This window comes from Ptychodera flava, assembly GCF_041260155.1.
Source record: "Ptychodera flava strain L36383 chromosome 23 unlocalized genomic scaffold, AS_Pfla_20210202 Scaffold_24__1_contigs__length_23054250_pilon, whole genome shotgun sequence".
Classification (NCBI taxonomy): Eukaryota; Metazoa; Hemichordata; class Enteropneusta; family Ptychoderidae; genus Ptychodera; species Ptychodera flava.
In genome coordinates this window covers 6,180,448-6,193,962 of record NW_027248278.1, presented here as the reverse complement: position 1 = coordinate 6,193,962, position 13,515 = coordinate 6,180,448, and the positions used below count along the sequence as shown (strand labels likewise).

The 13,515-nt window shown below is 37.4% G+C and overlaps 1 protein-coding gene across 7 annotated transcripts in view; it reads right to left on the bottom strand.

The window, feature by feature from the left end:
* LOC139124895 (talin-1-like) overlaps positions 1–13,515 on the bottom strand; it is a 162,942-nt gene that overhangs the window by 60,743 nt on the left and 88,684 nt on the right. For all 7 annotated transcript variants that reach the window (XM_070690997.1, XM_070690999.1, XM_070691001.1 and 4 more), the window contains exons 6-8: positions 7,310–7,395; positions 6,813–6,894; positions 503–645 (exon numbers count right to left, since the gene is read on the bottom strand). In XM_070690997.1, the coding sequence (XP_070547098.1) occupies positions 503–645; positions 6,813–6,894; positions 7,310–7,395 (311 nt within the window). The remainder of the gene's footprint in view (positions 1–502; positions 646–6,812; positions 6,895–7,309; positions 7,396–13,515) is intronic.

Sequence of the window (13,515 nt, the reverse complement as noted above, 5' to 3'; positions counted from 1 at the left end):
CAAATGTTTGGTTTTATTTGCAAAGACAATCTTATGCTTTACTTCAATTTCAGACAAAAATCTGTGAAAATAGAACAATATTCATAATCAAATGGCACATTGATATATTAAATCACTGCTATGCAGTTATCAAATTTATTATACATTATTTATTTTCTAAAAACCAGTATTTCCTACGCAAAACATATCATTTTAAAGTTTGTAAATCCCAAAGCTGTCATGTTGAAAATAGCTCCACTTCATTGTCAATCACATGTTGACTATGGGGTGTGTGGTGTCATCCACGAGTTATCATTGAATCTTATGGTGCGTGCAACGTTTGATATGTGACGAATGTAATAATATCTTGTATATTCTGTTTTACAGTCATAGACAAAGACTATAGACCACAGTTTTTTTAAACATGGCTGCAATCTATCAGCCACAGAGTGCATTGTGGGTGGTTTTTTTTAAACATGGCTGCCACCTATCAATACCACGGTGCATTGTGGGTAAGACCTACCTGGATGTAAAGCAAGTTGAGTTGTACCGGATCTCTGGAGTCAACATTCTGATCGGAGTAGAAATACTTTCGTCTGAAAATGAGTGTTTCGCCCTCTTCAACGCCTTGCTCTCTCAGAGTTCTTGTATGGTCTAACCAGTTCACTGTTTAAAAACCACACAGCAACTTTACAGATTAAAATCTTGGTTCAAAATAATTGATGGTTGAGTCTTATTTACGACATTTATCCAGTCAACTTTATGTACCGGTAAGGTGCAGTCTGTGCTAGAAATAATTATGCCACACAGTATTTAGGAATGAGGCCAAGAATTTTAAATTTGACGCAAAGTGACTCAGCATTGGAATTCTCATTTTAGGAGTTGATGATCCTACACTTTCAATTCCCTTTTTAATATATTCACATTTCCTAAAAGTAATATTTATTGAAAATGTATGGTTCATTGATTTATCTACATTTTTTGATTGTTTGTTTTTGAGTTTTTTCAGTCTCTTTCTTCTTGTGGAATACTACGGGCACAATATGCTCACACTATCCTTTCGATGATTTGCATATTCAAATAATACTCAGTGACAAAATTTGCACAACTGATGTATACTAGTATTGAAATCAAGTATGAGATGCGCAAAACTGTTCAGGACTTGCGTTTTTCTCATGAAGCTGAACATTTTCTCTGAAGCTTTGGACTGAAATCACACCTTCATCAGAATAGTTGACCCGGTGAAAAGCGACCTCTCAACAAAGTAACTGCATTATTCCTGTTCTCTGTTCTGTATTATTTGCACAACTAAGCTGTATCAATACAAGAACCATGGAAACTGGAAAGGACTCCTTATTTGATTTATGGGTTTAATTCCACACTGCATTAATTCAGAACAGAAACACATCTAAGCAGTATACCACATGAAACTGAGTCACTATAAACAACAGACACTAAACAATATTCAGTATCTTTTGTTCAATTTGAAAGCTTGTAAAGTTTATATCTTTATTACATTAAACAAGGTATGTTCGGTGTAGTACATGGCCATATTTGGGAATTTTTTTTACATATTTCCATTTTTGATCCAGCAAAACATATTTCAGTTTTGCAATATCATTAAGAAGCAGCATTTATGACCTTTCAGTGGGATCATATAGTACACATATTTTGTTAAAGGATCAAAACCGACAAAAAAAAACTAATTTTGTGTGTCCATTTAAATCTGTTTATCTTTTTGGACTGCTGAATTTTCACCATCTCTTTGTTGCATTTAAGATAGTTCATACCTATCATAACACAACACTTTTGGTACAATCCAAAATGACGTCAACAGTAAAGCTGGACCCTAGTACAGAGAAATAGGATGTTCTGCTCAACAAAAGGCAGGTAGTTTATTGGGCATAACCCTTTCACGCCAATTTTCCTGTGAAGAGATCCCTTTGCAAAAGCAAACAATAGGATTGGATCAAACTACAGTGGTGGGAGGGGGAGGCTACGATGACACAAAACAAACTCATGATGGTTCAATTTCAGGTGAGAGACTTTCCTCTATCCTTTGAATATGTACTGGCAAAACCAAATATGACAGAATTTCAGAAATTCAGAAAATACCAAAAAATATTCACCCATTTTGCCTGTTGCGTTGAGTAATATGCAACTTAAAGAAGTCACTTGATTTCACACAAAAATCCTTCAAGAATTTGAACAGCGTTCAGACTTGTTTACTGTGCCTAAATGGACCAATATTGTTCCTTCTAAGTGCAAATTTTACGTTATTGGCAAACTAGGCTGAAGAAAAGCAATCTAACCACATTTGAAATTTGATTCCAGAATCACAGCATTAACAATGGCATAATCACCAGCGTATAGAAACGGTAAGTGTGTATTAGCCACTTAGCTGCGTATACTCCAAATAGCATTTCACTGTTACTGGGTAACTAATTGTTCATTTTGACATAATTGACGCACACAATTGTTTCCATAGCCACCGATGCATGTGATGAGGTGAGATCAGAAATTTGGAGCAAAGAGAGAGATCGACCGGCACTCACAGTCTGCATATTCGAGTGCAAAACCTTGAAATTACACTAAAGGTAGAATACATCTCGAAGACAGATATTCAGACTCTCAAATTTTTTTACAATTTCTTCCTGATCTACCACTTGTCAGGACTTATTTTAAAGTTCAAGGAGTAAGAAACATTTGCACAGCCTCGATTTTTCAAAACTTAAAATTTTTTTTTCCTCATTAGATTTAACACAGGGATGTCAAATGTTAGGTAATTTGTTTTCCTAGAACCAAACTTTGCATGGTGACTCTTGATTTTTATTCTTGATTTTGTAAGAGAATGTTGAAAGTGTCATTTTGGAAAGTTTGAGGTAATGTTTAGGTGTTTCACTTTCAAGGCAGTACAACCTTAAATTTGGCATCAGACTGTGAAATGTAAGATTGCAAGTCATGATAACTTTCGTTTCAGTTACTAGTTTCGTAACAGGATCAGCATTGGATCAGTCGAGGTAATCAAAATTCACACGTAGGATCTGAATTGTCGCAATCAACACGGAAACCTCAATCTTGCAACGACCGGTACTGCACAAACATACAATCTATATGTTCCATTCAAACTAATCATCACGGTTTCCATGGCAGCACTGTCATGACAACAGCTAAGGAACGGGTGAACTAACAGTGAAGTTCTCTCTGACTGGCCTGACAAATGAAGAGTACAAACGTCAAACTGCTCACAAAGGGGTAATTTGATTGGTTGTTATTGCGCTGTTTAGTTCCAAATTGGGCGTGACATCCATTCAAAGGAGTGCTTTTATGTTTGTGACACAGCCTTGGAGATTGAATGGGCTATCAGAATCAGTGGGCTTTCCCTTTTAGAGTGACTTTAATAAAAGACCAAATTACGGCAGAGTTTGTGATGTCAGTGGTTTATGAATGGGAAAGCTAGACAATGAAATACACACCAAAAAAAGGCAACCGCATTGACCGAATCTCAGCAGAAAGGGACTTATCTCAGCAGAAAGGGACTTAATCTGATTTGTCACACATGGATCTTATGAGATCCATTGAATCATTAGAAAGGATTTTCGTCTCTTTACAGTTTCAACGAAGTCCTTTTCATTACTCAACAATACACATGCAATATTAAACCAAATATACACCAGTAAAGCCATCATCTTAGCTGCTGTCTATGACTTTTGGGGGAGGGGGAGGGGGCGGGGGACAAAACTACATTTACAGTTATTCCGGAGCATTCATATGAGATACTGCCACCGGTATTATGATTGAAAACCTGAGATATTTCTTTCAGAAAAGCACATTAAAAGTTTGCCAGTGACGCCATCAGGTGAGTGACTACAGATGCAATTTTTACACATTTTTTTCACATGTAAATTCAAATTGTGTTGAACATATAAACCACTAACAATACTGTACACCCTCAAAACGTAATGTATGTACCATATTTTGTCTGAAAGGTAGTGAGTGTGTTGGTTCATTGACAGGCAGAAAGAGAAAATATGACTAATTGTATTACTAAAGTGTTGCGTATCAAATAACCCTGATTACTGAGAGAGGGACTAACGTCCATAGCAACTGGAAAGCGTATCACACCAATTCAATTTATTGCTCAATAATGGGCTTCCTGGTTGCTTGTGCGTTGTAATTTACCGGCGATTGTACTTGTGTTTCACACTAAATCTAGTCCAACCTTTTCTCTTCTGGCAGCTAAAAATACAAACCACAAGAGATATATTCTGTTTCTTTTTCTGTGGGTGGTTGCTGAAATATTATTTATTTTCAGGGACTTGATGAGTTAAAATATGGGTAACTGAACACTGCCTAATCCTCCTCCATGACCTCTGTAGCCTAGGCTCAGTATATTTTAAGGTAGTACGCACCTCGAAAGTGAAATACTTTCTTTTTTTTTAATTTTTGCTCAAAATTTCCTTCATGAAATTTTCAACCATTCGCTTACCAAATCAACAACAAAAATTGGGGACCACCATGCAAAGTTTGGAACTAGAGAAACAAATGACCCAACAGTTTGCAATATTTTAAATTCAAAATGGCTGCCATCCATGTTTTATAGCCACACTTTTCAATTCCAGGTTTTCGCATTAGTGGAGTTCTCCTCCCAGTCAAACACTTGGCCAGTACGTTTGATTTCTATAACAACATTAATTACACAAATCTGATCTCAACCTTTTGTCACCTTTTGCTAATCCTGCAAACAGAGTTTATACAAGCGTTTGATTGACGGTCGGTTCAAATCGCCAACGGTCATTGATTCCTAACCACACACGCTCGAATTTCCTAAAAGAATGTCTTCCGGTCGCGTTAGACTTTGAATGTAACCACAGAGTTCAATCGGCAGTAACTTTGCGCCCACCGCTTGGCAGTCTGTCTGGGTTTTGGTGGCCGAGGAAAACTAAAAAGTGGCATTTTCTGGAGCATGTGCCCGCGTGTTGCCTGTTTGGTGTCCACTTACACAATGAACGCCGCCATAGCTTGGCGTCCTTTTAAAGGGAGGCTCCGCCTTTAACTCTATGGGAAAAAATTAAGTGAGAAGGTAAAAATTTTTCTTCCTCTAAGCACTTTAAAATTAGAGAGCCTGAAAATCTGTCACCAAGATGCTTAATCACCTGCCTTCTGCATCATTCAAATTGTTTTATGGTATTTAGCAGTTTTCATCATTGCCATATCATCTCCTTTATAGAATTAGCCGACCAAGCCTCACAAATGGAAGGCATATACGCACACACACACACACACACACACACACACACACACACACACACACACATACACACACCGGTACACACACCCACACACACACAGTATATACAAACACCAACTTGCGAACACAATTACAAATGTTAGATGCCAATATACATCCCCTGACAGATGGGTGTCAATAAACTCACACACATACACTGACAATAAGACACACAATTACCAATGCAGGCATGTGGACACACAACTATCCAATACCTCCATGATAAACCAACACACAAAGCAGGCAGACACATCACAATGCACCACTTTCTAGCGATTGCTTAGTCTGTACAAATAAAAGCAGCAAATTTACAATGATTGTATTATACAGCTATCCATTACTAATCCTTGCCTGAACACAGGCACTCTGCTGTGATACAAAAAAAGACTGAAAATTGTGTTTATCCACGGCATGGATGAACGTCAATCATACTGTAACATAGCTTGAGGTTCTACTTAAACTGAATAACTCAACAAAAGCTCAGATTCAATATAACTTTCAAATTCTGGCTGCGAGTACAACACTTTGGTTCATTCTGTGGTGAGAAGAGTGAAGTGAATACACACTCTAGAGGGGAAAAACTCATTTGACTGGATGTCTTACAGGGTAAAAAGCCCGTCTCCGTGATTTTTCTCCACGGGCTACAGCGCTATCAATGGGACTGTCTGAAAGGTAATCCTATCATAAGCCACTGGCACTTCAGCACAGACAACAGTCACAATGCCATAATGAACACATTTGAAAAGACGCTCCGTTAGGCATTTGTGAGTGCTGTTCCCTGCAATATCCCTGTTAACAGAGACCGCACAGGGAAGTCAAATATTTGCACACAATCAGCGGCAGTAATATTACCATGGCAATAGAGTAGTATCTTGATGGGGTGTCTTTTGAATTACGGCAAAACGATGGCCAATCTATGCAACGAGACTGTCCTGTTGGATAAGTCAGGGCATTCTTATTCAATGTCACGCTGTCCAGACTCTGCAGGTTGTGGCGCCTTGTGTGGGTCACGGCAGCAAAGAGCAAGACTTCTTGAAATTAACTCATCCGACCCATCATAATCAACACAGAATCACTGAGATTGCTTGTGCAAACAGTCAGTCTGACACCCGAATCTCAGTATCTAGATCTGTCTGTGCATTTGCAAACTGACAACGAGAACATTTGACAGATCTTGTACAAAACGGGTTTGAAAAAAACAGAAAACCTTCGTTATTCTAACTCGGTTTATACTGAAAGCCTTCAAAGCAAACACTAAATGTGCTAAGAGGTCAATAAGCCTTAAAAAGTCACCAACTCACACTCAAATGCTAGAAATCATTTGCACTGAAAGAACATGTCCGGTGAACAGGGTTTCAGCGAAAACACTCTTACTTTGCTGTGAGAAAATCACACTTAATTTGCATACCGGTACATGCAAATATCTTTGTTATACGGTAAACCAAGCAGTTGATTGGTTCAGCTCTTTTTTAAAAGACTGAGCATGCAATTTCATTGGTTTAGGCACCAAATTTCCATATGAAAATTACAGTGTGATACTTACATTCATCGTCTGTGTGGAGCTTCTTTCTCAATTCTTCCATTTTCTTCTCATCTTTCTGTAATGTCAGTAATCCCGCCTTTTCCTGTGGAAAAATTGTGGCATCATCATTAACAACAAAAGATGAACCAGCTTGTTATTTTCCATCTTAAAGTCTTATCTTCTGGCTATTGATGAGAAATCTTTCAGGTTTAACCTGATGTTAACAATATGAAGCGGCGATGATTGACTTTTTTGTGTGCATTTTTTGCTAGTTCACAGTCAAATACGCCATTTGAATTCAAAAATGTACTGTTAAGAAGGAGAATACTGTGGTTATGCCTAACCATATTACAATTCAGTATTATCTCTGGGGTTTGTTTCAGTTTCTAACATTTAAAATGCCTCCTGTGATAAAGGAATTTGCATTCTTAAACGTTAACTCACTTATCAAAGAGAACTACCGGTTCACACTTCAAACAATAGGCGGATGAAAATACCTCAAATTCTATGTAACTTACTTTTTTCAGGGTGGCTCTGTTGATGGTACCATCCCTAGACATTTCAAGTTCTTTGCATAGAGAATATTCTTCATGATTTGTTACTCCTGTTGAAATTAAGAATAGAAAAAGACATTAATGTTTTGCCAATAACAGGATGGCCTAGAATCTCTATGTCAATTGCCATTGCAAAGATTCTTTCACTGAATATTACTAGGAGAATGTCCTTAATTATGGAGTGGACACACTTTGAAGGAGGTGCTCACTGTTTTCAAAAAACCTGAGATCATTTCAAGCCTCAACATAACAACTTTTTTGTGTGACCAAAATAGAAGAACAAAAATACAGAGATGCCTTACAAAAACAGTGTAGGGTGTGTTTACATAGGTGAAGATAAAGCACCGATGGTGGGGAAAACTTTTTAACCCTTTCACCTCTAGTTCCCTGTATACAGGTCCAACTTTACCATAGAAAACAATGGATTTGGGACAAACCATGGCGGTGAAAGGGTTAAAGCAGTATGATTTTACATGTTGATCACATTGGCATACAGTGTGTATAAGAATGTGTTTGCAGTAATCAAAGTATTAAAATCATGAATTTTATTTCTTCCCTCATAAATGAAGTTCAACTAGTTGGATTCAATCAGCCCACATTTAGTCTACAAGCACAAAACTGGATAAGAATGTTGTTAATTATTCATTTCTAAAAAATTGCATTGGACACATGCAACACAAATTTATTAATGCCAAATCATTTTTTTGACATGCAAGGTTCCTGGTGACAACACAAACCTACTTTGAAATATTCCTTACATGGCTGATTCAGATATTCAATATATATTTTATTAATCTTCTGTAAAAGCCTGATACAAGATGAATCCATTTTTTTCTGAATTTATTTCTCCATCAGTCAGGGAAATCTCAGCAAGCAAACTAACAGGGTGTTAAGACTGGCTGATTAAACACCAGATATGTTTGCCTGTATGTCGGCGATACCTAAAACTAATGCTACGAGTGCGTAATCTCATCGACCTGGTATTTGCATTTCCAAGCCTTCTTGCCACTTTCCCAGTGAACACACCAGAAGAGTAAATAGATATTTCTTTCAAATATTTGTTCACATCCTTTCCCTGGGTTTCATATTACATCATGCTTGTCTAGCACACCTTTAAAACACTATGCCATTCATCAATTACAACAGCCACTCAGATGGTACATACACTGTTTCTGGCATGGACAGCATCATATTTATTCAAAGGCACAATGCTGCATGAAAGTTGTTCTTCATGTACATGACGAATATCAAGAAAGGTAAAACACCAATTTCCTTATACATATGTCAAAACTTAACCATAAAAAGCAATATTCAGTGAATTCTCCATTGGATTCGAACTCAAAAAGAATGGCACCCAGTTACCTAGCAAGACATTGCAGTCAAAACCACTCATCTAATATATTTAACCTGTTCACCCCTAATTCCTTGTAAACTGGCCCACAATCACCCTTGACAACACCGAGTTTGGGCAAAACCACGGTGGTGAAAGGGTATCCTAAGCACAACAGAGGACACTTTCACTTCCTTGCAAACACAAGAATCCAACCTCAGAATATTCTCTTAAAGAATTTTGTGTATTTTATCTTGTTAAGCTGTAAGCGAAATAATCAAAGGTGATTGATGAAAAGAAAACATCAAATGCTATGTAAAATTTAAGCATGAAATGAAATTTTGATAAACTATACTTATATATTATGGTCTATTCCATCAGTGTTTACTTGTGAAACTGACATATTTTTCCATTTTTGTCCACAAAACACAAACTAACAAAATATATCGGTATGGGTGTTCCTGTACATCAAACAATTCCTTTTTGGTCTAGAATTATGACCACTTTATCAGGAAGGAAGAAACATCAGTATTTATACAAAATAATGGATAAAAGTATAAATTACAAGTATAAACTATATACAATAAAAATATATAAAATATAAAAATATATAAATTTGTGTTCTCTGTTAATGTTTTTAATTTGAGAAGTAAATGAACATATGAAAAAGTAAGAGTAAATAAACTCACAAGAGAACTATGTAGCATATTCAGAGAGATATAAAGCATTGGATTATCTTATGGAATTGTGACTGTTATATTTTGCACTGGTCAGTATCATTTCACAAAGAATGACTTAAAGTAGTACACCTTTTGAAAAACTTAAAAATTTGCTCAAATTTTCGCAAAAGAAACGTTCAACCGTGTTCCTACCATTCGAGAACAAACTCCAGTGGTCAAAGAGCAAATTTTGGTACTAGACTACAGAAACAAATTACCACACATCTATGGACACTTAAAATTCACAATGGCCACAATCACTATGTTAACTCTATTGGGGGGAATTAATTTTTGATTTCACATGGAAGAAACAGTTAAAACTCTATTAACTCCAAGAGTTCCAAAAAGATCCAATATATGCTGTACACCGTGGAAGTACTGTCAGCATTTTAAAGTCCAAATATCTGTTCCTAAGATGTGTTCTACCTTAAACAGGGGGACTGTACCGTTTCACATAGCTAGACTTAAAGAGAATTCTCAAAGGAGAAGGGCTCTGGATATTTTCTTAACCTTTTTGCTCCATTAAGCAGGATAGACGTCCCTCGCCCTGGTGCAGCCGACTATTGAAGGAATTATGAATTTTATGATGGCTGCTTTGCATTGATGGTTTGATGGGGGATTACTGGCAGAACATTAAAAGTGTTTTCGTTTTAGTCCATACTTGATGAACCGTGGAGATTTGAGGATGGGATCATACTCGTTCTGATTTCTTCCAGTTATTGTATTTTATTTTAGATCCCATTAAAGCTAGCAAGAGCCCTAAATCCTGGATCATACTGGGAAGGAGGAGGAGGTGGAATAAGAGAAAGAGGACTGGCAAAGTGATCTACAACATTAGAGAGAGAGAGAGAGAGAGAGAGAGAGAGAGAGAGAGAGAGAGAGCACCCAATACACACATACAACCTCACTATTGAAACAATGTGATTAAACCATGGCACAGTGGTGAACACCTTCATTTACCTGAACATAGGTCCAACCTCACCATTGAAAACAATGGTGTTAAACCACAGCACAGTGGTGAACACCTTCATTTCCCTGTACATAGGTCCAACCTCACCATTGAAAACAATGGTGTTAAACCACAGCACAGTGGTGAACACCTTCATTTCCCTGTACATAGATCCAACCTCACTATTGAAAACAACCGGGTTAAACCACACCACAGTGGTAAGCATATTTTATTTCCCTGTACAAAGGTCCAACCTCACCATTGAAAACCATCAGGTCCAACTACAATACAGTACGGTAGAAAACATCATTTCCTTGTACAGGGTTTAATCCTGACAATTGAATGCATGGGGAAGATCATGTAAATGCAGTGAAAACCTTCACGTCTCTAAAAGTAGATCCAACAATACCATTGAAACAAATGAACTGTACGGACATTGAGCAAACTTCAAAACCTTCTGCATTCTGTCAAACAGAAAATGTTCCAAAGTCTTCTGATGCCTAAGTAGTCAAATCATGAAGTTGTGTATAATTTGATTGCACTGAATGATCACAGTTTTGAAAATCATCCACTGATGACAAATATATTTTCTTTAGTACTACCGAATCAGTATTCACAACTGATTTTGCTGTAGATTTTTGATATACACAAACTCAAGGTCCAATCAAGAAAAGAGCTAAACTGCACCAACATGCAAACTGTTTTCAGTTGATGTTCATTTCACAGCAAAAGTCATCAAGGTCACACAGCAGTTTCTGTAAGCGACGAGAGCGTGTCACTTCTCAGTGCAGCTTTGTCGGCAAACATGTCCCTCCAAATGAGGTGATGGAAGCAGCAGTGAAAGAAAGCTGTCAGAAAAGATTAGGAACACTTCTTGTTTCACAGTTACGGGCAAAACAACGACAAGTGAACACTGACTGCAGGGTGTTCATCATTATCAAAAAGAGAACTATTATGAATGGGTGCTCTCAGGCACGGCCCGTCAAGTTCCATTAGAGATGCAAGCTCAGTCACCAAACCATGAATGCATATATCACAGCTGCATTAGCTCCAAATGAATGCAGAGTCCCTTTGCCATTTGAGTAATTTAACATGTGAATGATAATTCCTGTCTATTATAGAATACTTGTTATTTCTCCACCACAACGATAAAACCTCTGCCCTGTCCACCACAAAACCAGGTTAACTTTTATCTATCAAATTTCAGCCTGCACATCATTCTTGTCACTACAAAACCTACATAGATGAAATGAATATAGCCTGCCTTATACTGAAGCGTCAAAATGCCACCTTTTACAAACTGATACATTTTCACTTTGGATAAAGATCTCCCGATTGTGATGGTTAATGATATTATCAATGGTGATATAAAGGCCAAGTATATGAAGCCGTTTCAGTTCAATATGGCTGGTTTCAATAGTGAATTTGGATGTACCATACACGGTACATGTATGTGGATGTGACGGTGTTAATAACTGTGCTGTGGTATAACCTCATTACTTTCAATGGTAGGGTTGGACCTACAGTATCGTATGTACCAGGAAATGAGGGTGTTCACCACACATTGCTGTGGTTTAAACCAGTTGTAAATGGTGAGGCTGAACCTACAGTATGTACAGGAAAATGAAGGTGTTCAACACTGTGCTGCGGTTTAGCCCCATTGTTTTCAATAGTGAGGTTGTACCTATGTATAGGGAAATGAAGGTGTTCACCACTGTGCCGTGGTTTAATCACATTGTTTTCAATGGTGAGGTTGGACCTATGTACAGGGAAATGAAGGTGTTCAACACTGTGCTGTGGTTTAACACCATTGTTTTCAATGGTGAGGTTGGACCTATGTACAGGGAAATGAAGGTGTTCACCACTGTGCCGTGGTTTAATCACATTGTTTTCAATAGTGAGGTTGGACCTATGTACAGGGAAATGAAGGTGTTCAACACTGTGCTGTGGTTTAACCCCATTGTTTTCAATGGTGAGGTTGGACCTATGTACAGGGAAATGAAGGTGTTCATCCTGTACACAGTTTTAAGTACATTGTTTTCCCAAGCTTAGATCAGCCTTCTACCATTATTGACCAGCATTTTTAAAATCAGACTATTGATTTTATAAAGGAAATGAGCATTGACTAAACGGTGACAGTCAACATTGGTTCAACACAGTAAAACAATATGGCCCTCGAAAGACAAATACTTTGCTGTACAGGAATTTTAATTACAATCATTGTTATATTCCTTTACAATCACGAATAAAAAATGGCAAAGACTAAAAACTTTTCAACTCAAACAAAAATTTATCTAAACTATCCAAATCCTTGAAATTCAAAATGGCCGCCAAGGTCTTGTTGACTTTGCATAGATGTGGTTTGATTTTCCCCAAAACACGACAGTGATTGAGCAAAAACTTTATTTAAGTTTCATGATGCCACCCACACAACCCACAGACTAACAAAGAATTAATGATCTTGAGATGTCAAGTATGGATTCACAGTCCCTGAGGTCATAGCTTACACCATTGGCCACATAATTTCAAACTCAGGACTTGGATAATGATGATGTATATCGGTATGACTACTTCTGCTATCGTCCATAAACGTAACATCCAGTAATTAATCATTTAACAACCTCTGAATAATCATATCCCACAGGACAGAAAAAAATGACCTTTCAAAGTACGATTCTTATCGGTTCCCTTCACAATGCCATTACATGTTTTTATGTGAGCACATTTCACAGATTGCGGTATGGGGAACAAAACAGACTGAGCTAGTTAAGAATGGACAACAGTGGTGTATTTTTTTACTAGCCCATGAAAATGTGACACAAATGGCATTTTTTTTGCGGGACATGAATCTTGATTTCCTCCGGCATGATGATAAAGAAGCGATAACAGCTTTACACACCCGGCATATTGCTGAGGATGCTAACAATTTGCAAATATCACAACGAAGTAGTTAATGTAATTCACATACTGAGCTGTCAAAAAGGAAAGAGTATGTTTGAACGAAGGGGAACTGATTGAAAGTGCCATATTAGAAAGTAAGAAAACACGATATCATTTGATAAGATTAGAATGCCCTGATCTGGCTAAATCGCAATGCAGTACAACACTATCATATGGGGTATTTTCTGTTATATCATGACAGACATCCTATGACTTGCACATAACAGAGGGT